Consider the following 27,612-nt stretch of genomic DNA (forward strand, 5'->3'; position numbering starts at 1 on the left):
GGACTGAACTGAACTGAAACTTAGAGTAAGCACAGTACAAGTTCTTGGTTTTCTTACCAGGGTTGTGCTCACCCTCTGTGTTACTACAGTTCAACCAGAGCGGGGAAGGCTATCAAATCTGTACTAAAGTGTCTTTCTGGATGAAAATAAGATGGCTGGTGGCTGGAGGCTTCTGCATAACCTCAGAATGGGAGCTAGTTGTCAGGGGAACAAACCAGGTGATTAGAGAGTTGGAACTTTCAACTCGAACTCCCTGATCTCCAGGGAGGGAAAAGAGCTAAGAGTGAGTTAACCATCCATGGCCAGTGATTTAATCAATCATGGCCAGGTAAGGGAGCCTCCACAGAAGTCCGTGAAGCATGGGATTCAGAGAGCTTCCAGGCTGGTGAACGTGCAGAGATTCTGGAAAGCGGAATGACTGGAGAAGCTCTGCATTCCTTCCCCTATACCTTGCTCTACGCATCTCTTCCATGGGTTGTTCCTGAGTTGTATCCTTTTATAATCAGCTGGTGATCTAGTCAGTAGACTATTTTCCAAAGTTCTGTGAGCTGTTCTAGCAAGTTATTAAACCTGAGGAGGAGAATCTCCAATTTATAGCCAGAGCATCTTCAATTTATAACCAGGCTGGTAGATGCACAGGTGATAACTTGGATTTACCATTGGCGTCTGAAACACGTGTGTATGGGGAGAAGGAAGTGGGAAGAGAGGGTGCTGTCCTGTGGAGCTGAGCCTTTGTGAAAAACAAACAAACAAACAAACAGTGGAAGTGTTAGTAGCTCAGACAGGTCCAACTCTTTGCAACCCCATGGACTGTAGCTCCTCTGTCCATGGGATTCTCCAGGCAAGAATACTGGAGTGGGGTAGCCATTCCCTTCTCCAGGGGCTCTTCCCAATCGAACCTGGGTCTCCTGCAGTGCAGGCAGATTCTTTACTATCTGAGCCACCAAGGAAGCCCACTGAGCCCTTAACTCCAAGTAAATAACATCAGAATTGAATTGAGGGCATCAAATTGGTGTCCACAGGGAACAGGAGAACCTCTACACAATTACTGTGGGGGGAACCTCCACACAATTGCTGTCAGAAGTATTGAGAGTGGAAGGTTAAGAGCAGAAAGAGAGTTCTTTTCCAAGTCCCTAATATCAGGAAAATAGCTAAAAATATACATAGTAAAAAACCAACAGAGGAATTTATAAAAGGACACTACACATAAAAATAACCTAAGCATCCACCTTAAGAGATGAGAAGTGCAAAATAAAATCAAAGCAGGCAGAAGGAAGGAAATTAAACACTAGAGCAAAAATCAATGAAATAGAAAAACAACAGATAAAATCAATGAAGCTAAAAGATGGCTCTTTGAAAACACAAGTCAGCAAAACCAGGAAGAAAGAGGGGACATCATTATTGACCTTACAGGAATTAAACGAATTATAAAGGAATGCTATGAACAAGTTTATCCCAACACATTAGACAATTAAATGAAATGGGAAAATTCCTAAAGACAAATTAAACTGCTAGAAAGACATACAACTGACACAAGAAAAAATAGAACATCTAAATATGCCTAAATTGTGTAAAGAAATTGAATTAGTGATTTAAAATTTTGCCATAAAGAGAAACCCAAATTTAAATGACTTTGCTGGTAAATCTGATCCAATATTTAAAGAAGAAATAATATTAATCTTTTGCATACATTTTCAGAATATGAGAGGAAACACTTCCTACTTCTTCTCTGATACCAGTATTACCCTGATAGCAAGAGCAAAGACAACACATGAAAAGACTAGAAATGCCCCTCATAGACACTAGTACAAAACTCTCTAGAAAGATATTAGCAAACCAAATTTGTGAAGTGAAGTGTTGGTCGTGAGGCGTTAGTTGCTCAGTTGTGCCCGACTCTTTGTGACCCCGTGGACCGCAGCCCACCAAGCCCCTCTGTCCATGGGATTTTCCATGCAAAGATAACTGGAGTGGGTTGCCATTTCCTTCTCCAGGGGATCTTCCCCACCCAGGGATGGAACCCGGGTCTCCTGCATTGCAGGCAGATTCTTTACCAACTGAGCTACAAGGGAAGCCCACATGTTGTTAAACCAAATTTAACAACATGTAAAAAGTATTGTATATCATTACTGCTGCTGCTGCTGCTGAGTTGCTTCAGTTGTGTCCGACTCTGTGAGACCCCATAGATGGCAGCCCACCAGGCTCCCCCATCCCTGGGATTCTCCAGGCAAGAACATTGGAGTGGGTTGCCATTTCCTTCTCCAATGCATGAAAGTGAAAAGTGAAAGTTAAGTCGCTCAGTCGTGTCTGACTCTTCGAGACCCCATGGACTGCAGCCCACCAGGCTCCTCCGTCCATGGATTTTCCAGGCAAGAGTACTGGAGTGGGGTGCCATTGCCTTCTCTGGTATACCATGAGTAAAGGGTATTTATTTAATATGTGAAAATCAACTAATAACATACACCCTATTAATAGATAAAAAACAAAAGCCACATGATCATCTCAGTAGACACAGAAAAGCGTTTGGAAAAAAGTCAACACCATTTCTTCATAAGAACTCTCAACAAACTAGACATAGAAGGGAATTTTTTAACCTAATAAAAGGCATCTACAGAAATTCTGATGAAAACATTGTACTTAATAACTGAATACTTTTCCTCCTAAGATTAGAAACAAGATAAGGATGTTCATTCTTACAACTTCTTTTCAACATTACATTGGAGACTCTAGCCAATGCAATAAGGAAAGAAATAAAAGGTATCCAGAAAAGAAACTCAAAAAGAAGTAAACCTGCTTTTATTCACAGATGACATACCATACATAGACATTTCTAAGGAATCCACACCAAAGAAAATCTATTGAAACTAATAAATGATTTAGCAAAGTTACAAGAAACAAGATCTATATAAAGTACTAGGGGTAGAAAACCTGCTTCATTTCCGTGTTTTCCCACCCTTGATTTAAGAAACCACTTTTCTACGCTGCAATGAATGGTTCCATGTCTATCTCTTAAAAAAAAAAAAAAAAAGGAATAATTTGAATTTTAGAAATTCAAGTTTTCCAAAATTGCCATCTGAAAAATAAATACTTCCCCATTCTCATGTGTGCAGAGCCTCTGCAGAGATAAGAACAATTTTCAAAATCATTGCTAACAACTGGTCCGTGGCATGATTCAAGGCAGGTGGTGACTTTTAAACAACATCTTTCCCCCACCTTCAAGTATAGGCCTCATAAGGATCCCAACATCCCTTTCCAAGTCTTACCACTCTGTATATAGTGTTCGCTGGTAGCAGGACATCCCCAAAAGTTGTGCCTTCAGGTGCTCTATCCACAATATTTGGAATTAATGGAGACATCAGTTCTTCAAAAAATGGAGGCTTTGGACCACTGCTCAAATTGGCTACAGTATCCTAGAACAGAGAGTATTTGCTTAAGGGGCGTACAATACAGAACGGAGACCTTTTTCCCTGACCACTGCTACTGCTAAGTCGCTTCAGTCGTATCTGACTCTTAGCGACCCCATGGACTGCAGCCTACCAGGCTCCTCCATCCATGGGATTTTCCAGGCAAGAGTACTGGAGTGCGGTGCCATTGCCTTCTCCACACCCTCCCCAAAATGTCTTCACTGGAACACACACACACACACACACACACACACACACACACACACACACACATTCACTTTCACTTTTTCTCTCTCTTCCCAAGAGCTAACAAATGTAACAAAATATGAGGGGAACTTTGCTGAAATTGGAGCCTAGATGTCCATAATTTTAACTTTTGTGACAGAAGAACATTTCGGTCACAGGAAACACTTTCACTCCCCTCGTCAGTATAATCTGAGTGTAAGCTAGGAATCACGCTACGTGAGTTTAGATTCTGGGACAACCATTCTTTACGTGTATGACTCTCAATAGGAACACATGGTCAGCCTCTGTGACATGACATTGTAATTATTCTTTAAAATGTTTAAAAAGTGTTAAGTCTCTCTTAACCAAAGTCACTACCAAGTATTTTCCTAAATCCTTCTCTGTGCTAATTAATGAATATAATAAATATAGTTTTAATTTAAAAGTTAAGATCAGCCTATAACATGCCCAGTTTAATCTATGTTTTCCATAAAATGTGTCACCTTTAATAGTGCCATCAAAATTCTAATCTCTAATCTCTAATAGCCCTTCATACGTATTTAATATACTTTAACCTTTGCTCTATATACTTAATCTTTATACCAGCCATATAATCTACTCATCATCATTCCCATTTTGCAAATGGGAAAATAGGTTTGCAGACACTCAGTGGTATTTTTGCCCAAGATCACATAGATATTCTTAGACGCATAACCATAATATTCTGAAACAAATTTCTGCAAAGTGAATCACACTTCCTAAATATCACTATAAAATTTGATGCCTCTCTTTCTATGGGAAGAGCTATAAACCTGTAATTGCATGAAAGTTAAACAGTGGTTATCTCTGCTGCCGCTGCTGCTAAGTCGCTTCAGTCGTATCCGACTCTGTGTGACCTCATAGATGTCTGGCAGCCCACCAGGCTCCTCCGTCCCTGGGATTCTCCAGGCAAGAACACTGGATTGGGTTGCCATTTCCTTCTCCAGTGCATGAAAGTGAAAAGTGAAAGTTAAGTCGCTCAGTCGTGTCCGACTCTCAGCGACCCCATCGACTGCAGCCTACCAGGCTCCTCCATCCATGGGATTTTCCAGGCAAGAGTACTGGAGTGGGGTGCCATTGCCTTCTCGGGTGGTTATCTCTAGATATAGCTTATAGGTTTATACATATCTTTATAATCTGGATATTCTACAAATAGGTACAGGTTTTATGATAAAAACTAAAAATAATTGAAAAGAAAGTATCAGATCTAAAATTGAAAGGCATATTATGATAAAACAATAATCAGGTAATTAAGATATTGGGTTGGCTAATAAGTTTATCCAGGTTTTTGCATAAGATGTTACAGAAAACCTGAATGAACTTTTTGGCCAACCCCATATACCTTAAAGTAGATTCCTTCTACTGAGATTTCAAATACATAGTCAATAGCTAATTAGGTGGAGGCACATGAAATTTCCAATATTTCACTGTTTTGACCTACAGAAATAGCAGTTTTGTTTCAATTTGATATATCCAAGCTTTTTCTTTTTTTTTTTTTTTTATTCTTCCAATTTTATTTTATTTTTAAACTTTACATAATTGTATTAGTTTTGCCAAACATCAAAATGAATCCGCCACAGGTATACATGTGTTCCCCATCCCGAACCCTCCTCCCTCCTCCCTCCCCATACCATCCCTCTGGGCCGTCCCAGTGCACCAGCCCCAAGCATCCAGCATCATGCATCGAACCTGGACTGGCAACTCGTTTCCTACATGATATTTTACATGTTTCATTGCCATTCTCCCAAATCGTCCCACCCTCTCCCTCTCCCACAGAGTCCATAAGACTGTTCTATACATCAGTGTCTCTTTTGCTGTCTCATACACCGGGTTATTGTTACCATCTTTCTAAATTCCATATATGTGCGTTAGTATACTGTATTTATGTTTTTCCTTCTGGCTTACTTCACTCTGTATAATAGGCTCCAGTTTCATCCACCTCATTAGAACTGATTCAAATGTATTCTTTTTAATGGCTGAGTAATACTCCATTGTGTATATGTACCACAGCTTTCTTATCCATTCATCTGCTGATGGACATCTAGGTTGCTTCCATGTCTTGGCTATTATAAACAGTGCTGCGATGAACATTGGGGTACACGTGTCTCTTTCCCTTCTGGTTTCCTCAGTGTGTATGCCCAGCAGTGGGGTTGCTGGATCATAAGGCAGTTCTATTTCCAGTTTTTTAAGGAATCTCCACACTGTTCTCCATAGTGGCTGTACTAGTTTGCATTCCCACCAGACAGCCTTCAGAATGGGAGAAAATAATAGCAAATGAAGCAACCGACAAACAACTAATCTCAAAAATATACAAGCAACTCCTACAGCTCAACTCCAGAAAAATAAACGACCCAATCAAAAAATGGGCCAAAGAACTAAATAGACATTTCTCCAAAAAAGACATACAGATGGCTAACAAACACATGAAAAGATGCTCAACATCACTCATTATCAGAGAAATGCAAATCAAAACCACTATGAGGTACCATTTCACACCAGTCAGAATGGCTGCGATCCAAAAGTCTACAAATAATAAATGCTGGAGAGGGTGTGGAGAAAAGGGAACTCTCTTACACTGTTGGTGGGAATGCAAGCTTTTTCTTTGAAAGGGCTTTATTGTCTTGGCTAAGCCATCCCTGCCTCACAGCCTTTTGGGGCTTATGTGGTATTATACAAGGATCATTTATTATCTTAAAGTCGTTATCCTGCATATTGACTAATCTTCTGCCACCAGAACGCATCTTTGTATATAAACTATATACCAGAGGTAAGATTTACAGGAGTGTTGTTTCTTTAAATAAACTCATTTAGGTGTACATATTTTAGGTAGATACAATGTATATGTACATTTGAAGACAACTCTTATACTTTATCAAATCTAAGGCTCTATTGATTATAATAACTATTATTATTTTTGAGCCACCAAGAAAGTAAAAACATGCTAATGTATAATTGTAAGATTCCTTTGATTGGAAGATACACCCCAATTTCAGAGATGTTCTAATAAAGAAAATGGACATGTCAGAATTGATAAACCACTCAATTCATGAAGCAAATGGAGAGAAACTGACCAGGGTTAGGGAGTACTGGTTCAACTCTCAGTTATAGTAAGCTTGATCACTTCTCATCTCTGAACCTATTTGCTCATCTGAAAAATGGGGGAAAATGATAACTCTATACTTCACACATTGATTGCGAGACTAATATGAGATAATATATATGAAAAAAAGTGGTCACCACCAAAAGATGACTAACTGACTCTGAATTCATTTTATCGGTTTCAATTTTTAGAGATACCTCACAGCTATAATATTTTTAAATATAAAGGAACTGAACACTCAAAGCGAAGGTCTTTTTGACTTCCCTCTTCATCTCCCCACTCCTGAGACAAACAAACACAATGTTTGATTACCGTAGCAATGGCCTTGGCAAGGACTCTGTAAAGCTGGATGTAGGCAGACAGAGTATGCGGTCCATAAATTGTGGATGCGGCCTCGTACCGCTGCGCCTGCAGGAGGGACAGAGCAGAGTTGGACACCATCCTGCACAGTTCAATCCGTTTGCAGGTGTTGATTTTAGTGACAGGTGATGATTGTACATCTTGCATATCCAAACTGATGTCATTCAAAGCTAATTATGACAAAGGAGGGCGAGCATTTCCATTTACCAGCTGAAGTGAATGGTTCCCACCAACTATTCGTTAAAGGCAATGAATTCTCTTGGCGCGTGCCATTTGGAGAGTCAATCCATTTTATTTGAAAGAGGGATTTATTTGAAAGAAACCATCCTGAATAAATTGGATGGTTATAGAACCATCTGGAAAAGGACATTTAACCCATCCTCTTCTTGTTGTTTAGTTGCTAAGTCATGTCTGACTCTTCTGTGACCCCATGGATTGTAGCCTGCCAGGCTCCTCTGTCCCTGGGATTTCCCAGGCAAGAATACAGGAGTGGGTTTCCATTTCCTTCTCCAGGGGATCTTCCTGACCCAGGGATTGAACCAACATCTCCTGCATTAGCAGAAAGATTGTTTACCACTTCCACCTGGGGAGCCCATTTAACCATCACAGAACTATAAAATAAAATCAAATACATCTCCTTTCACCTGCGGTCCAAAGATTTGGTTATTCACAGAAACCTTCAATTCATCAAATCTAACATGGAACTTATCCCTCCAAATATATCCGCTTTCCCTGTAACATTCTTCATCTCAGTGAAGCCTATGCCAGGATTGTCTGGCAGTCATCCTGTAAGTCTCCAAGTCATCATTCCTTAAAAACCTCTTGAATTCTTTCATTTTCCTCTTTCTTTACTGCTTTAACCTTGGTCAAACCCTTACCTCTCACCCAGATCATAACTACAGCTTCTTCATCAGTTAGTTCTCTGCCTCCACAGTTCTCTGCCTTCACACTTGCCCTTCCAATTCATTTTCTACACTGCCATCCTAGTGAGCTTTCTAAATCACAGCATTCCTTCCTTTGAATTGGACTAGAGTGCCCTAAAATCCTCCTTATTGAGTCAGAGCTCTGTGGCATAGCACAGAAGATTCTCCATTGACTAACCCCTGCCTCCCACTTTAGCCCATCTCACTACCCTCCTCATGTTTATCCCAGGGTATTCAGCTAAGTACAGCCCCTTAAATATACTAAGCCCGCCCCTCTGGACCTTTGCATATGTAACTCCCTCAATATGGAACACTTTCCATTAACTTTCATTATATTTGCTTAATCAGTCCTTACTCATTCTCAAGAACCTGGACAAACAATATATCTTCATGAAAATTTGCCAGTCCCCAGTGTCAAACACCCAGTCTAAACTGCTGCTCTTTCTCTTTGCTTTCATAACACCTTGTGCATCTCTTTCACAGAAATGGGAAATGGAATCATCTGCTTTCTTCTATGTCTTTTATGTCTTCTACTGACCCATAAATTCTAGTGGGCTTGAGGGCAGGAGCAGATTCATAACCATTGTCATGCCCAGATAGTGGCTAATACAATATCTGTCACAAAACACATCTGTTGAATGAATGAGTGAATAAATCAATTAATTAATACTAATTTTTGCATGTCCCTAATCAGGAGACAAGCTAGTAGGAGTTTCTAACTATTTGTACCATGGTCTCCTTTGGCAGACTGTTGAGGCGATGGACCCTGCTAATAGTAATGTTTCTAAACACACAAAATAAAATAAAATACATAGGTAGACAAAGGAAACCCATTAAATGTAATTGAATAATAAACTAGCTTTGTGACAGAGCAATGTTTGTGTTTCTGTGTGATGCCCTTGAATAACAAAATCTTGTAGGAGATCTAATAACTACTGTGATTTTAAAATAGCAACGAGAATAAAAGACTTCCCTGGTGGCTCAGCTGGTAATGAATCTACCTGCAATGTGGGAGACCTGGGTTTGATCCCTGGGTTGGGAAGATCCCCTGGAGAAGAGAATGGCTGCCCACTCCAGTATTCTGGCCAGGAGAATTCCATGGACTGTACAGTCCATGGTGTTGCAAAAGTCAGACACAACTGAGTGACTTTCACTTTCAATGAGAATAAAAGATATTTCCATATATGCAGTAACTAGGTGGGATATAAAAATACTCATGGTTCCTATTGATGACAAAAGTCATAGTACTGATCATGTTACTGTCATTTGTTGGCTACATTCATAATTGAAAGAAGTGCTAAATAACATGCGAGCCTGCTCAGTCACGTCTCACTCTTTGCAACACCATGGACTATAGCCCATCAGGCTCCTCAGTCCATGGAATTTTCCAGGCAAGAATACTGGAGTGGGTTGTCATTTCCTCAGTTCAGTTCAGTCGCTCAGTCATATCTGACTCTTTGCAACCCCATGAACCGCAGCACGCCAGGCTTCCCTATTCATCACCAACTGCTGGGGTCTACCCAAACCCATGTCCATTAAGTCAGTGATGCCATCCAACCATCTCATCCTCTATCGTCCCCTTCTCCTCCTGCCCTCAATCTTTCCCAGCATCAGGGTCTTTTCATATAAGTCAGCTCTTCGCATCAGGTGGCCAAAGTACTGGAGTTTGAGCTTCAACATCAGTTCTTCCAATGAACACCCAGGACTGATCTCCTTTAGGATGGACTGGTTGGATCTCCTTGCAGTCCAAGGGACTCTCAAGAGTCTTCTCCAACACCACAGTTCAAAAGCATCAATTCTTCAATGCTCAGCTTTCTTTATAGTCCAACTCTCACATCCATACATGAACACTGGAAAAACCATAGCCTTGACTAGATGAACCTTTGTTGGCAAAGTAATATCTCTGCTTTTGAATATGCTATCTAGGTTGGTCATAACTTTCCTTCCAAGGAGTAAGCATCTTTTAATTTCATGGCTGCAGTCACCATCTGCAGTGATTTTGGAGCCCCAAAAATAAAGTCAGTCACTGTTTCCACTGTTTCCCCATCTATTTCCCATGAAGTGATGGGACCGGATGCCATGATCTTCGTTCTGAATGTTGAGCTTTAAGCCAACTTTTTCACTCTCTTCTTTCACTTTCATCAAGAGGCTCTTTAGTTCTTCACTTTCTGCCATATGTCATGTGCGTATCTGAGGTTATTGATATTTCTCCCAGCAATCTTGATTCCAGCTTGTGCTTCTTCCAGCCCAGTGTTTCTCATGATGTACTCTGCATGTAAGTTAAGTAAGCAGGGTGACAATATACAACCTTACACTCCTTTTCCTATTTGGAACCAGTCTGTTGTTCCATGTCCATTTCTAACTGTTGCTTCCTGGCCTACCTATAGGTTTCTCAAGAGGCAAATCAGGTGGTCTGGTATTCCCATCTCCTTCAGAATTTTCCACAGTTTATTGTGATCCACACAGTCAAAGGCTTTGGCATAGTCAATAAAGCAGAAATAGATGTTTTTCTGGAACTCTCTTGCTTTTTCAATGATCCAGCAGATGTTGGCAATTTGATCTCTGGTTCCTCTGCCTTTTCTAAAACCAGCCTGAACATCTGGAAGTTCATGGTTCACATATTGCTGAAGCCTGGCTTGGAGAATTTTGAGCATTACTTTACTATAATGCTAAATTACAGTTACAGATAAGGCAAAAATGGAATTATTCTCATCTAACTTATTATTCTCATCTAAGTTTATCCCAGTTAAGAATCTTTATTCAACAGGAATCACTCAAAGGCAGGGACCTTCAGTAAAGTCAACAGAGGGCAGCAGGGCGGACTCCACTGCTGGAATTACTGAGCATTTGTCAAGAGGCAGCCTGTGTGCCACACCATGGATTGCCAAGTTATACCTCAGATCTATTAGAAACTAGTAAGTATGGACTTCTACCCTGTTTTCACGTTTTTAGCTACTGGTGTTTAAAAGTACTTAGGCTACTTTTTGTACTATTTGTAACAAACAAAATAAAAACATCACCAGTCAGCAGCCTCCCTAATTTTTTGAGGCTCTGTTTCTTAATCTGTATCACGCTATAATAATACCCTACTTCAGTCAGGGCTAATTGAGAGGATTACATAAAATCACATTTGCAAGGTGCTTAGCCAGTGCTTTCTCTAGATAGTAGCTGCCAATGGGCATTTTCTCAGGTTCTACAGAAGCTTAAGGCACCAAAAGCATTATGGATCGAGTTAGAAATGTTGTATGCCATAACCCAGGCTTATTACCAGTGCCCTTGACCAGGTAATTTATTTCAGGGAAAGTGGAAGTTAATGAGACTAGAATTCTCTACTGAACTTGGAAATGGTCAACCTAGAACTCCCAAATATGACCTCTAGCTTATCCTTTTCTTACCTGCTCTAAAACAAAATCATCTCTCAAAAAACATGATTAAGGAAGTCCAGAAAGAAAATCTGCATTTGATACAATAGTCTTGACCAGGATATAATTCATTTAAATGAAGAGAACTTTCTACTTTACCTGGTATTCTTCATATGTGGTAATGTAGTGTGTATATACATTACATAGACCTGAAATAACAACAGTCATATTCAGCATCCCATAAGCTTCAAATTCCTAGGGCAAAGGGGAGAGTGCACTAAAATTACTCTTCATCTTAAAGTGTATTATCATTTTTGTTATATTTAACATACAATTATCAATATGAATTTTTATTGTAATATATCTATCTTAATATTTTTCCAATGGTCAAAATTGCCCAGGAATACAGGAGTATCAGAGAGTCCTTGGTGAAAAGTTAAAAGCCTTAACTCTGCACTCCAGTTGGGCAAGTCAATGGATCTATGAACACCCTAATGACTCTACTTCCTGATGCAGAACTTTATCACTAAAAATATAGGTGTTTTATCAATTTCCTAAAAAGTCTAAAGGGAGCATTATTAGCTAACCACAGTAGCTATTTCCAGCTCCAAATAATAAGACTTTTGCTGGTTATGTCATTTTAGAAACATGGACAATACTTTCTGAAATAAAAAAAATCACAAATACAGATAAAATACATAATTTTCAATGTGTTAGATTTTTTTATATAGGACTTTAAGATATTAATGAACTTGGGGTCATTTACTACTGAATCCATAAAACTCATAAATTTTAAAGTATTAGTACATAAATACAAATAAAACATTTTAATCCTACTATATTTCCTTTATATTTTTAATTTTATTCTTATGCCATCAATATTTCATATTCACCTCCAGCCTTTACTTTCAAGAAGTGTAAAACTCTTATCATCTTAGCAAAGATTAATTTAAAAGGTATCAGATCACAAGGATAGGGAATTCTTCTTCTCTTTTCCAAATAAAAATGCACAGGTATATTATTTCATTTGTAACTTACTTCTCGAACTGCCTGCCGAAGTCTCCGTCCAGACATGGTCCTGAGTCAAGAAAACAGAATTATCTAAGTGGTTTCCTATTCAGAATGTACGCAAGGTACACAGAAAGGAACAGAAAAGGTGCGAGGTACACACAAACTTGTAAGGAAAGCCAAAAAGTTAGCCTGGCTACACCACAGTAAAGTGTAGAGAAACAACGCAAGTTCTGGCTGAGCTTTTTTCCACACTGCCCTATCTTCAAAATAAATCCTAAGCCAAAACCAGATAAGTTAAAGGAGGAAAACAGAATCAGTGAATATCACTGGCAGAAGATTACAACTGTCTTCCATTCACCAAGTCAACAATTGGTTACATTCCATGTTAATAAGAGCTGAGGCAAGTAGAGTGTACACTATTCCTGCCTACAGAGAACTTACGCTTCATTCATTTACTTAGCTCAGATGGTAAAGAAACCACTTGCAATGCAGGAGACCTAGCTTCAATCCCTGCGTCAGGAAAATCCCCTGGAGATGGGAATGGATATCCACTCCATTATTCTTACCTAGAGAATTCCACGGACAGAGGAGCCTGGGGGATTACATGGGGACACAAGTGAGCTACTAACTTTATACCAGACCCACTTGAAATTGCTGAGGACTCAACAGTATGGAGCTTACATTCTTGGAAGAGAAGATGGTCAATAGAAAATTAAAAAGTGAGATGACAATAAGTGCAATGCAGAATATAAGGCAGGATAAGGATGAAAGAGGATGGTGGTGGTCATTGTGGTGGTGGTGGTAGCGATGCAATGATGCTGGTAGCAGTGCTGGGTGAAAACAGTGTCATGTACTGTAAGCAGGACTGGCATCTTTGTTAGAGTTTTCAGCAGAGAAATGAAGGAATGAAAGAGTTGGCCATGGAGATATATGGAGGGTAAGTGTTGCAGGTAGAAGGAGCTGTTTAAGTTCAAAAGCCCTAAAACAGGAGCATGCTTGGTAGTCTGAGAATTGTAGTGGAGCCAAGGTGGCTGCAGCAGGTGTGACTGAGGCAAATTAATTTTGTACGGAGTGGTACAAAATCAGATCAGACAGTTTGCTGAAGAGAGGATCGCAGAGGGCCTTGCAGCATATTATAAGGGTGTGAAGGTTTCTCTGGAGAGTTGGGAAGCTATTGAAAGGTTATGATAAGTGACATGATTTCACTTATGCTTTATAGGGATATCTCTGGCTATAATGTTGAGAAAAGACTATAGAGGAGTAAGGGAGAAGCAAGAAAGTGAGATGGTTATTGCAGTAATCCAGGGAGAGGCAATGGTGACTTAGACCCAAGTGGGGAGGAGGTGGGTCAGGGCAGAATGATGGAAAGTGTTGAATAGAACATGCAGAATTTGCTGAGGGATTTAAAGCAGGGAAAATTGAAAAAGAACTCAAGGATGACTGAGATTTAGGCCCTGAGCAACGGAAAGACACAAAATTGCTACTTATTAAGACAGGAAATATGGCATAAAGAGCAAATTTAAAACATGTTTCCATGCTTCTAATACCTAAACTGATTGTTTCATGTTCCTGTATTTTAATATTATTTAAAGTCTTTCTGCTGACATAATAAGTCACTGCACAATTTTAATCTAGAATGATAACTTCTCAAATTTTTACATTTACTTCAAGATACCCACTCAGTTCAGTTCAGTTCAGTCGCTCAGTCGTGTCCAACTCTCTGGGACCCCAGGAATCGCAGCACGCCAGGTCTCCCTGTCCATCACCAACTCCCAGAGTTCACTCTGATTCACATCCATCGAGTCAGTGATGCCATCCAGCCGTCTCATCCTCTGTCGTCCCCTTCTCCTCCTGCCCCCAACCCCTCCCAGCATCAGAGTCTTTTCCAATGAGTCAGCTCTTAGCATGAGGTGGCCAAAGTACTGGAGTTTCAGCTTTAGCATCATTCCCTCCAAAGAAATCCCAGGGCTGATCTCCTTCAGAATGGACTGGTTGGATCTCCTTGCAGTCCAAGGGACTCTCAAGAGTCTTCTCCAACACCACAGTTCAAAAGCATCAATTCTTCAGTGCTCAGCTTTCTTCACAGTCCAACTCTGACATCCATACATGACCACTGGAAAAACCATAGCCTTGACTAGACGGACCTTTGTTGGGAAAGTAATGTCTCTGCTTTTCAATATGCTATCTAGGTTGGTCATAACTTTTCTTCCAAGGAGTAAGTGTTTTTTAATTTCATGGCTACAGTCACCATCTGCAGTGGTTTTGGAGCCCCCCTCCACAAAAAATAAAGTCTGACACTGTTTCCACTGTTTCCCCATCAATTTCCCATGAAGTGATGGGACCAGATGCCATGATCTTCGTTTTCTGAATGTTGAGCTTTAACATTCTAATATTTCTGCTTTATTGACTATGCCAAAGCCTTCGACTGTGTGGATCACAATAAACTGTGGAAAACCCTCAAAGAGATGGGAATACCAGAGCACCTGACCTGCCTCTTGAGAAACCTATACGCAGGTCAGGGAGCAATAGTTAGAACTGGACATGGAACAACAGACTGGTTCCAAATAGGAAAAGGAGTATGTCAAGGCTGTATATTGTCACCCTGCTTATTTAACTTATATGCAGAGCACATCATGAGAAACACTGGGCTGGAAGAAGCACAAGCTGGAATCAAGATTGCCGGGAGAAGTATCAATAACCTCAGATTATGCAGATGACACCACCCTTATGGCAGAGAGTGAAGAGGAACTAAAAAGCCTCTTGATGAAGGTGAAAGAGGAGAGTGAAAAAGTTAACTTGAAGCTCAACATTCAGAAAAAAAAAAAAAAAGATACCCACCAGTGAGAGGCATAAAGAGGTTTATTCTTCAGAGGCCCCACCAAAAGAGGGTTGGAAATATTTGTCACTATTGGCCATACATAGCACAGTAGGATACAGAAGAGTCAGTACAGGGTTATCTGCCCATGATAAGAAGTGATTTCAACAGAAACACATCTACAACTACCACAAAAATCTCACAAAATAAAAAAGAGGAACTTACGTGAACTCCCCAGGGATGGCAGTGATGGCCAAGAACCCAAGAGTAACAATCTGAACGTCAACGATATCTGGGTGCCAGGGATGAGGATTTAACAGCTAGGAACCAAAAGCATGAAAACTGTGTTAGGAATATTACTCTCTTTGCTCGAGACAAATGCTGCTCACAGAATTTCCTTTGTTAATGGATATTCAATGTTTCCAGTTGTTTGAGTGTCTTATCCTACAGTCACAGGTGTTTTTCTAAGTCATGTAGTATTAAATATTCTATCTAGAATTAATATGTGAATTTCAAATACCAGTGTCCCATTAACCTGGAATTATGTTCTCATCAATGAAGTTTTTGGTGGCTTTATGGAATCACAATGTGTAACAGATAACCAAGGTTCTCCTATATTACCATGGTGACTATCCTTATACAAGACAAACAAGGAATTACCATCATTTGAAATAACTTAATTATTTCTCTTTTTACTCTATATAACACTTTAAATCTTCAGTTACTAAGTCTTGCCTTACTTTTCTTCTCCAAGAGACTATATCCTTTACCATGTTCAGATTAGCACAGAATCTTTCCCTCTATTCCTTCTATTTCTTCATTGCCTCTCCTTCTTGAAGAACTTCTAAGTAAATGTTAGAAAAAAAAATTATATTTAAAAATTGTTTCTACATCAAAAATTCATGGTATTATGAACACTGGCATGAAAATGAAAATCCATGCTCCAAAGGGTATTTAAAGAATATTGCTTTAGTTAATAATGTTGCCTGAGTTCTGGAAAATAACCTGAGATGTCTTTCTCTGTGAGGAATTCTGTGCTCATACATCTTAATCTTATTCTTCCTTTTCCTCTGTTCTAATTGTTTCAATTATTTACTATGGATGTAAAAGTCTAAGTCAGTATATTTAGTAATCATACCCCTTATTTCCTATTTCCTTATTTCCTTAAACTTATGGCATCCATATTTTTAATATTAAAAATTTAATTTGGGAACATTTGTATAATACACAGATCTACTATTCAACACAGACCTATTCATATCTGATAATCCATAAATTTAAAAATAACAATATACTAATTTCACCATGATAATCCAAATGCATTACCTCTCCAGTCTGAAGAAGGACTGGCTTTGGTTTATGGCATTCTTTGATTTCTTCAGATGGCTTGCCCAGAACCTGATCCCGAAGAGTGTCCCAAAATGAATCGCCTTCTGTCATCCCTATTAGGAATGTTATGATTAATATGATTGCAACCCTCTGAAAAATACCATCATTTTGACAAATGTTGTACAATAATGCTTTCAGAACTTTGAGAGATTTTATTAAGTTTGCTGTTCAATGATTTCAAACAGTTTGCAAAATAGAAGAGGTAAAATTTCCTGTTCATATTAAAGTAGGAGCCATTATTTAATTAGATCCTCAATGTGGTTGATAGAGTAAAAGAATATACATGTTCTACATCTTTCAGGTTTTGTTTTTATTGCTCTTCCTCAACCATGTTGCCAATTTTTAAAATATGATATAATTAAATGCAGGTCAATGAGCTGAATTATCCTTTTCCTATTTTGAGAGCTATAAAAGATATCTCCAGTTTGAAGTACCAGTTGTTTAACTTGTGGTCTCTAAAGACCCTCTCTTGATCTCCACTTAATTATGTGTATACACACACACGAGCAATTAAAAACCACCAAGCCTAACACCCATAATCTAGGAAAAAGCTATGTTAACTACAAAACCTAAGAACATAGAATACATAATCAGGAAAATATAATTACTATGAACTTATTTGGACCTACTTATAGAGCACACATGGGACTCTCAAAGAACTCTTCTAGCTCAGTAATAAAAAGACAAATAGACCAATTTAAAAATAAGAAAAATACATGAACAGATATTTCTCCAAGTAAGACACAATAATGGCCAACAAATATAAGAAAAGATGCTCAATATCCCAGGAAAACGCCAGTTAAAACCATAATGAGATACCACTCCACACCCCAGGGGTAGCTAGAATCAAAAAAAAGGAAGATAAAAACAAGTATTGGTGCGGATGTGAAAAAATTAGAATCTTCAGAGAGAAACTGATGAGAACATAAAATTGTGCAATGACTTGAAAATACTCTGGTAGTTCCTCAAATAATTAAACATATAATTTTACCATAGTGATCCAGCAATTCCACTTCCAGGCATGTACCAAAGAAATGAACTCATATGCTCACACAAAAGCCTGGACGTGAATATTTATAACAGCATTATTCCTAACAGCCCAAAACAGAACAACCCAAATGTCCATCAGCTGAGGAATGCATAAATAAAATCCGACAAAACCATACAGTGAAATATTATTCAGCCACAATATGACATAATGAACTTATCTACAAAATAGACTCACAGACATAGAGAATAGAAGTGATTGCCAAGGGGGAGGGCTGGATTGGGAGCTTGGGATTAGTAGATGCAACTATTATATAGAGAATGGATAAAAAACAAGATTCTACTGTATAACATAGGAAACTATATTGAATATCCTGTGATAAATCACAAGGGAAAAGAAAATGAAAAAGAACATGTATATATATATACATTATATATATACACATTTGTGTATAACTGAGGCACTTTGCTGTACAGCAGAAATTAACACTACACTGAAATCAACTCTACCTCAATAAAACAATTTTTAAAAAGAAAAAAGGCAATGAAATTATTTTAGAATCCATGATACAACAGGGATGAACCTTGAACACATGATGCTAAGTGAAATAAGCCAACACAAAAAGCCACGTATTTTTATGATTCCATTTATACGAAATGTCCAGAAGAGGTAAATATAGAGATAGAGATTCGTGGCTTCTTAGGCCTGGAAGAGATGGGGACTGGGCTGTGATGGCTAAAATGTACAGGGTTTCTCTTTGAGGTGATGACAACGTTCTACAATTGATGGAAGTGACGGTTGCATGTATCTGTGAACACATTAAAAACCACTGAATTTTATGTTTTGTGAATTACATCTCAATCAAGCTATCAAAAATTATTTATTTTAGAACATTAGACCAAGCTAGATGAAATATTTCCAGGCAAGATGATGCCAACTGTATTATGTTACAATTGTATTTATTTTTCAACTAATGGTTCCAAAATATACATGTATATAGAAGACCAGAATAAAATAAGCCAAAATATTGCCTGTTGGTGCTACTTTTCAATTTTTTTAACTTTGTGTACTTTCCAATGCATGTTATTACAGTGATAATCAGGATAAAGTATAAAACCTATAATAATCATGGAAATACACACAGGAAGAAGACCCAGGATCACATGCTTTATGCTCCTAAAGTCTTCTGTTCTGAGGAATTTGGGCTCCAATAAAGAATTCCAGGAAAAAGACACTAATAACCAGATGGAAGGGCCAATTCATATTGTGGGTGTTAAAATGACACTCCTACTCTGCACCATTCCAACTCCATTCCTGCCCAATTTAAAACTATTCCTCCACAGGTTGAAATGCAGAGAGAATCTCTGATTCTTATCTGAATCCGTGGAAAGCTAAATTATGAAAGATACTGACCCTTGAGAAATCATGTACAAACCTGGAAAGCCTACCTACCCTTAAATTTTAGAAATTAAAATAGTAAATGTAGTGGCTATGTGAAAACCTGTTAAGGAAAAGAGTCCTGAAGTTCAGAATCTAGAACCATAAACCTGATCAGACTGCACCTCACCCTGAGTAAAACTGACGGTTCCAAATCCATCGATTGTACCAGCTGCAAAACTGTAGCCCAAGGCTGGTTTACACGTTTTTACCTAAAGGAAAAAAAAATTAACACAAACAAAAGAAACAGAAGTTGAACTTCAACGATAAGATCAGCCCAGAGCTTCTCCCTTGTGGCACATAATCAGTATGACTCAGTGACACTTACTGTGTGTGTTGAATTGAGCCAGACGGTGACATCCGTCATATTCACCCACTGATGAGCTGAAGCCAGTGGCCCAGTTACCTCCTGGGAGGCAGACTCATACAGTTCCTAGAAAACCCACACAGCCTTACCATGAAAAGCAAACGAGCTAAAATGAATACTATACACTTTTACCCAAAAAGTGCCAATTTGGAAAAGCATCTTTCAGTCAAGTAATGTGGTGCTGGCTGATTAGCCAGAGCATTTTCAACTCTCCACCAAACCCACAGTGACTTCCCAGAAACCTGAAGGCCCTGAGACTGTTGACCTGGGTTTATTGCCCACAAATACGACATTCCAGCAATGCAGGCTATGGCACAAGATGCTCCAACCTCACTGGAAAGACAGTCAAGATATTTTAAGGTTAGGAGTGAAAGCCTTAGTTGCTCAGTCATGTCCAACTCTGTAACCCCATGGACTGTAATGTAGCCCACCAGGTTCCTCTGTCCATGGGATTCTTCAGGCAAGAATACTGGAGTGGGTAGCCATTCCCTTCTCTAGGTGATCTTCCTCATCCAGGGATCAAATCCCAGTTACCTGCATCACAGGCAGATTCTTTACCATCTGAGCCACCAAGGCAGGTTAGGAGTAGACGGACCAAATTATCTTCTTTGCAGAGAACAAGAGTTTTTCCTCAGGGACTCTCATGGAGTTTTCCCTCTCATAGTCCTTGAGTTCTCTGGCAGGGGCTAATACCAAAGAGGGACTTGAGAGAATTCAGGAGCCACTTCATCTGCATCAGTTCTCTCACCCACTGTCCATCTTTTGATGGTCTTTTTTTCCAATAGGATCAATTGATGCTTTTTTAATCTTATGAGAAATATATGAATTCCTTTTTTAATCTTATGGGAAATGTGAATAAAAATATATTCAGAAATGCTTGTGTTCTTTCAAGTCTTTATTGTATCGGTTACAGTATTGCTTCTGTTCTGTGTTTTGGTTTTTTGGCCTGAGGCATGTGGGATCTTAGCTTATCTACCAGGGATCAGTCAGCACTGGAAAGTGAAGTCTAAGCATTGAAACACCAAGGAGGCCCCTGGCAATGTTTGTTTTTATTCATCTCTATCCTACAGTAGAGGAGGCAAACCCTGCTTCAGCACCAGTGCCCATGCCTGACACCTAATTCATTTTCATTCTATTGCCATTCCAGTTTCCGCTGCTGTGTGGGAACTCAAGAGATAAGTCAGAAACACCAGCTGCAGCCCACCTCCCCTGATTTTGTTGTTGTTGTGTTGCTGAGTCTCTTAAGACCTGTACGACCGCCTCCCTCATTAAGAGGAAAGTTGTGCCTTGCTGAGAATGTGGGACCGATCTCAATGTCTCTAGGCTTAGAATGGTATTAAAATTTCTGATGCCAAATTGTGTCACAGGTGTACACCCTAAATAGAATCTGTTAATTTAGAACAATCCGCTGATGAGACCACAGTAATTAAAAAGAAACTGCAGCAATTAGGCTGGCTGGTGTCTTCTGTTTTTAAAGGTGCTTTTGTTCTTCCTTAATTGCTCCTGAAACAGTTTAGAACCCTTGAGACACAATATTTACATAAACACACACACACACACACACTGATGGGCATGCTCATTAAAGCCAGAGGTTAAAGTGACTGCCTGCAGTGCGGGAGACCTGGGTTCGATCCGTGGGTTGGAAAGATTCCCCTGGAAAAGGAAATGGCAACCCACTCCAGTATTCTTGCCTGGAGAAACCCATGGATGGAGGAGCCTGGAGGGCTACAGTCCATGAGGTCGCAAAGAGTCGGACATGACTGAGCGACTGAACTGAACTGAACTGAAGCTATAAAAAGGCAGAGATTTAACTATCTTTATTAGCGATGGTTGAGCTCAAAGCTATCCTTTGTTTTTCCCCTGGAAACATCTTCATGGGAGCTGATACAAACTATGTGAGCATACTAGAAATTTAGGAGAGGTAAAATTTAGGAGAGGAAGGAGGGTAGAGTAACTGGTAGTAAGCTCTCTGGAAACCAGATTCTTCATCAAAAGATCTTTTAAATAAGATGGATGATCTGTGCCATATCAAAAAAGACCAAGGGCTAATCTGAATGCAAACTGCAAGAACTGGGAATTGTGCCACTCAGCTTTATCTTGTCCCAAAAGAAAAGATAGGAAATGGTCAGGGGACTTGGCAGGCAAAGGCCCCAGAGACTTCTGAGAATTTGGGTCAGTATGGTCATATCTGATACTACATTAATTGAAAACTACAATCTATCATCTAACTGCCTGAAGCAAGCACTCTGGCTGAAAGAATGTTTTCCTGATTACCTGCTTTTAAATGTACTTCCTGTAGGAAGTCAGTCACAAGCAGTCAGAGAGAGGCTCCTGTGCGGTATGTGAAACAACCTTCCTGGTTGACAATAAACAGCATTCATACCTTCAGACTCCTTGGCGCAGCTTGAGCTCTTGCTGTCTTCCTCACAAAGACCAACTTCCCAATGAAAAATGTCAGTGGATTTTAAAGTATAGTTTTGAATGACGATAAAAGCAGCAGGGCCCACAGCTTACCTTTGCTTTGTCATATATTATCCGTCCTATGATTTGTGTACTTTCGAACATATCCTGCCCAGGTCCCATAGCCACACACATGCTAGGCTGGAACAAAATGACGTGAGATACGTTCTTAGTGAAATAAGTGATTCTTTCAAGGGATGGAAAATGAAAAGCGAATCTGTGCAAACAGACTTTCTTTTTGGCTGTGTGGCCTGTCGGACATTTGTTCCCCAACCAGCCAGGGACTGGATCCAAGTTCCCTGCACAGGAAGCGGAGTCTTAACCACTGGACCACGAGGGAAGTCCCAGCAAAGAGATTTTTTTTTTAAAGCCACATTCCAGCATCTCTTTCCAGATGTTCTCCCAATTTACAGATTATGAAAAACAAAATCATTCTGGAATTAGAGCAATGAACATTGCTAGAATTCATCTATTTCAACATAAGACATAAAATCGATGCATAATATTCTATTGCAAATACGTATAATTTATTTAACCATTTCATGTATGAATTTTGGAATTTAACAAATAATCATCCACTCTAATGTGAATTAATAATGTGTAAAAATTTTGTAAATGAAGGGTAACAAAGACTTTTTTTCATTGAATTATAATTGATTAAAAATGTTGTATTAGTTTCTGGTGTAGGAAGACTTTTTTCTTACTTTTTTAAAAATTGGGGTATCATTGCTTTACAATAGGAAGACTTTCTATATAAAATAGTAAAGTATAAGAGAAAAGTATAATTGTTAAAAATATATTTCTCATTGGGTGGATGAACTTGACTGGGATAAAATAAATAGCCCAAACATAGTGTTTGATAAAAGCAATATCACAGGTGAAATATTCTGTAAACACAAAGAATAAGAACCAGAAACTAGACCCTGCTGCTCATGTCAAAGGTGGAAAATCTAAATGCAGATGAGGGGAAGCAGTTAAATAAACAGTGGTATAGCCTCACTTGTTGAGTGTAAAGCTTACTACACAGAACTATCTCGAGTGATAAAGAGATTTTTAAAAGACAAATTAGGTAGAAAACCCAAATTCTGGACAAAAACAAAAAAAATCTCAATAAATAAGTTATAAAATATTGTTCATGGATGCACACATGTAGGAACAGGTGTGATAGTGGTAATTTGGGGGAAAAGGAGCAGGTGGAGGGGAGAAAGGTAAGCAGGGACTTTCACTTTTTACTGCTCTTTAAGATTTCCATGTGGTTTGAGTTTTTGTGGTGGTGGTGTAGTTGCTAAGTCATGTCCGACTCTTGCAACCTCATGGACTGTAGCCTGCCAGGCTCCTCTGTTCATGGGATTCTCTAGGCAAGAATACTGGAGTGGGTTGCCATTTTCTTCTCCAGGAGATCTTCCTGATCCAGGAATTGAAACCGGGTCTCCTGTATTGCAGGCAGATTCTTTACCAACTGAGCTACAAGTGAAGCCTCAAGTTTTCACAGCAACACTTTTTTTTTGTTTTGTAATTTATAAGAAAAAGAATTTTGATGTTACATTTTTAGAAAAACCCTAAAGACATGATAATCGGAGAGAAATGTCTGAGGCAGGCAGTTTTTGTACTAAATTGTGACTTCAGAAATGCCAAGGCAAAATGTATCAAGCTGTCCAAGTTTAGGAAAGGATATTTAATCTGTGACATTTACTAAATTGTCTTACCGTTCAAAAAATATAAGCATCAAATGGAAAACTATAATTTTATCCAATCAAAATTTAGTGGGTGCTTTTGAGAAGAGCAAATGCTAGCAGTAAGTAGGCCAGAGTATACTTGAGGAGAACATAATTGTAAATAAACAGTGATTACTTAAACATAAAATGTCTGTGAGATGCAAAAACAAAGATTTAATGTCATTATTACCTACCCCACCAATGGGACAAGAGCTATTGGCGTTATCACAAGACTCTCCTGTGTTGGTGCATTGCGGGCCAAGAACATTGGGGGAAACATCTCCCAGATTTGATGAAGCAAAAGCTGCTACATACGGTCCCTGCCAAAAGAAACATCCAATTGCCTTGTATACTTTCTTATTTACTGCAATGAGTTCCATTAAAAAGGCAGACATTCAACCCACTCTGGTGAACTATTCAAAATCATTTGCACAGGATAAAAGGAGGATATTTCCCAGGTACAATATTCTGAGAAAGATTTTTGTTTCTGTAAAGACTCACATTGCAGTCAACATATATATTATTACTCATAATGTTCCAATTATCAGTGAAACTATTTTAAGAGAGTTTCAAATTTGTGTCTCAAACAGCAACATTTTGACAAGAAATACAATGTGCAACAAGTTATAAAATGCTGACCCATAATCTCATGTTTGGCGTTGTACCTGGAACTCAGAGACCCATTTTTCCTTTAAAAATAAATAGCCTATTGGCTTAAAAAGTAAAGAGTCAATCTGGATATTTCTGCTGTACAACTGAACCTAAATATTAGCATCCACCATCCAGACTTGCCCTCCACATATCTTTTCTCTATCTCTTCAACCAGAAATAACTACATATAATCTTTTTTCAGTAGGGTAAGACCTTAATCTCAACCTAACTGGTCTACCATTTCACCTTAAGTGTCTTAAATTTACTTAAGGAAAGAGATAATCAAGCATAGGAGACTATGTGTCATTTCTTATACTAAAAAAAATAATGGGAAATTACTTCCTTTTTCCTAAAAAACAGGCTAAAATGAAAAATCAAATAGAAGATTGTCAATAAAGGAGCTAAAAAGTCAAGCCAAATGTTCACGGGGCTAGTATTGTTATAACAGAACACTTAGTCTAGTCTAGGGCCTGGGGTTCTCATCTCGTCATATATCCTCCTGCATTTCGGGTTTGGATGCTGTGGTCAAGCAGAGCAGGGTCCTTCCTCACCACTTACCTATCAGCAGTCCACAATCTACACAGAGCCGACAAGCTTCCTGAAGTACACAGACTAGATTCTGGGACCGCTCCCCCCCCCAAGCTCTGATCCCATCACTCACTGCATTTCAAATACCAGTCTAATGGATTAGGATTGTCTCTGACTTAGGCCATATTGCAGGAAAGTACGGAGAAGGCAATGACACCCCACTCCAGTACTGTTGACCGGAAAATCCCATGGATGGAGGAGCCTGGTAGGCTGCAGTCCACGGGGTCACTAAGAGTCAGACAGGACTGAGCGACTTCACTTTCACTTTCATGCATTGAAGAAGGAAATGGCAACCCACTCCAGTGTTCTTGCCTGGAGAATCCCAGGGACGGCGGAGCCTGGTGGGCTGCCGTCGATGGGGTCGCACAGAGTCGGACACGACTGAAGTGACTTAGCAGCAGCAGCAGCAGCAGCAGGAAAGTAGAACAAAGTCTTCCAAAGGAACTTAAGAGGGAAGCCTGGACCAGAGAAGAGAACTCATTCCCTGCCCTCATTTGGATTCCTACAGCATTAAGAAGGTGCTTAATAATTTTATATTTTTGAAAACAAAAGTAAACATCAACATTTTCTCATATCTCATATCCAAGTTGATCAAAAACTATTATATGTTGCAAAAATCTTTAATTTGTTCTTCCTAATCCAACTAACTGAAACTTTTTGAAGTCATCAATATAAGTAGTATTTGACACAAAGTCAATAATCATTTAAATTTTGTCTTTCCTGATAAGAGAGGATGGAGAATTCTCAGTATGTGATATCCATGATGACACTTTCCTCTGAAGATCTGAATCAGCTATTCTGAACACTGCATGAATGATGATACTCAGTAATTAAGATGAAGCTTTCAGTGACATAAATTCTCACCTCTCCAGGTAGATAACCTTTGTTCTTCTCTTGCTCAAAAAGGTAAGATGCATAACCTACGTTGTCACTATTTACAAGATGATTGGTGTTTTTCATGCTGACTGGGTGGATGGCAAACCAGCTGTAAAAGAACAAGAAGACCCAAGTTAATGGTGAGAACCAAATAAATGGAGTCACAAATGATATCTGGGAGCTTAAGTTTCCACCAGCAGGGGAAAAAAAGTGCTATTGACAATAGGTATTCTTTCACTGTTAATGAACTTAAATTACAAATAATATACTCAAGAAGTCTGATCACTTAAATTAAGAATACAAAATTATTATTACAAATATTCCATTACTGTCATCTTCATTGTAAGCTTTTAACAAGAGCCAATACTGGGTAGTTACCAGACAATATACCTACAGAAATGTATCAACATAGACTTTGTCCTTCAAGCAGGTACATACATAATAATTATTTGAATCAATCCTACCCAATTCAATAGACATTTACCAAGAGTCTGCAGTGTACCAAGCACTGAATCAATCAGTTTACTCTAGAATCTTGCAGAGGACAAAGATGTAAACAAATGGCCTTGATACAGTGTGACAAATGCTATAAATAAGGAGTCATAAAGTGTTTGGGGACCACAGATGACTAGCAATTAATTCTTAAAGGCATTCCAGGGAGAAAGAACAGCAGAATAAATGCACAGGGGTATGAAAGAGGATGCTATGCCTAATTCAATATACCCTTATGCATGGTAATACCTTGTTTAATTGTAAAGCTATAGAGTTTACAAGTTAATTTCACATCTGTTACCTCATTTTAACTTCACAGCAACCCTGAGAGGTAGGCTTTTATTACCTGCACGGTACCAGGTATCTCAAAGAAGCAATATGGTGGCCCACTTGTCATAGAGGACCAAGGTTAAAGTTTGGGCCTTGTGACACCTTGTCCAGTGGCTTTCATAGGATCAAACCTCCACCCAGGTGAAAAAGGTGTTTACAGGATAGAAGGCTGTGAGGCAGACTATCAGGAATACTCAAGAAAAGAGAGATTCCAATTCATAACTTTTCAAGCTAATTTAGGATTTTTTTTAAATCTTTTGATTTTTCTTCACAAAAAGCTTTTAAAATATTTTTACCCAAGTCATATGGTGCACAAAACTGAACATTCAATAGCTCGTTCAATATACATGTAGTTAACTCTGGCTCTGTGCCAGACACCAGGAACATAGAGATGAATGAAGCATCACCTCACCCTTGAAAAATGCTTCACCCTTGAACAATGTGACATCTGAGCTGGCACTTAAAAGATGAGTAGGAACTTGGCAGGGGAATGACTAGAGAAAAGTCATCTGCAGCAAAAGTATGGAGATAGGAAGGAAAAGATGCAGTGTATTCAGAGACTGGATGGTCAGGGGCACCAGGGTAGAAAGGATGAGGGGAAGGAGAGAGGGCAGTTGATCTTTTCATTCAATCAAAATGAATGCATAATGTGGTTGGCATTATGTTAAACCTCAACACTAGAGTCAGGTATGTTCTCTGCCATCAAGGAACCATAATATAATATCTGCCATCAAGGAACCATAATATCTGGGGAGAAAGCAAAAGCAAAAAATTTTGGTCTACTAATTAGACTATAAACTTGAATTATTAATTTTCATTTACTTTAGGCCTCAGAAAATTGATTGAACTTTTCTCTACCAAACTGAAAAAAATAGTAATCAGAAAAGTTATTTGCATTTCAGAATAGGAAGATGCTGTATCTTTCCTCCTCTGCCCTTTAAAATATATGCTATAAAAATATCAGGCTTGTTAAAGCAAACAAAGTACTTTGGTAAGAGATGAATATTTATAAAGATATGCAGAAAAGTGGTCATTTTAATTTTAAAAACACTTACCATTTATTTTATCTGGTCAAAAAATATT

General features: G+C 38.9%; 1 protein-coding gene across 4 annotated transcripts in view; it reads right to left on the minus strand.

Moving 5' to 3' along the window:
• The window catches only part of ASAH2 (N-acylsphingosine amidohydrolase 2), an 82,628-nt gene that overhangs the window by 8,628 nt on the left and 46,388 nt on the right, over positions 1–27,612 (minus strand). For 3 of the 4 annotated variants that reach the window (XM_086379172.1, XM_086379170.1, XM_086379173.1), the window contains 11 exons: positions 25,696–25,816; positions 23,787–23,912; positions 21,932–22,018; positions 19,379–19,483; positions 19,181–19,262; positions 16,563–16,678; positions 15,462–15,556; positions 12,449–12,488; positions 11,570–11,665; positions 7,078–7,173; positions 3,261–3,407 (listed from right to left, as the gene is read on the minus strand). In XM_086379172.1, the coding sequence (XP_086235298.1) occupies positions 3,261–3,407; positions 7,078–7,173; positions 11,570–11,665; positions 12,449–12,488; positions 15,462–15,556; positions 16,563–16,678; positions 19,181–19,262; positions 19,379–19,483; positions 21,932–22,018; positions 23,787–23,912; positions 25,696–25,816 (1,111 nt within the window). Of the gene's footprint in view, positions 1–3,260; positions 3,408–7,077; positions 7,174–11,569; positions 11,666–12,448; positions 12,489–15,461; positions 15,557–16,562; positions 16,679–19,180; positions 19,263–19,378; positions 19,484–21,931; positions 22,019–23,096; positions 23,310–23,786; positions 23,913–25,695; positions 25,817–27,612 lie in introns of those variants that run through there. The other variant, XM_086379174.1, reaches the window with a different exon arrangement.

The sequence above is a fragment of the Bos grunniens genome, chromosome 26 (genome assembly GCF_055505025.1).
Source record: "Bos grunniens cultivar Pamir isolate PY7600 chromosome 26, Bosgru_T2T1.0, whole genome shotgun sequence".
Lineage (NCBI taxonomy): Eukaryota > Metazoa > Chordata > Mammalia > Artiodactyla > Bovidae > Bos > Bos grunniens.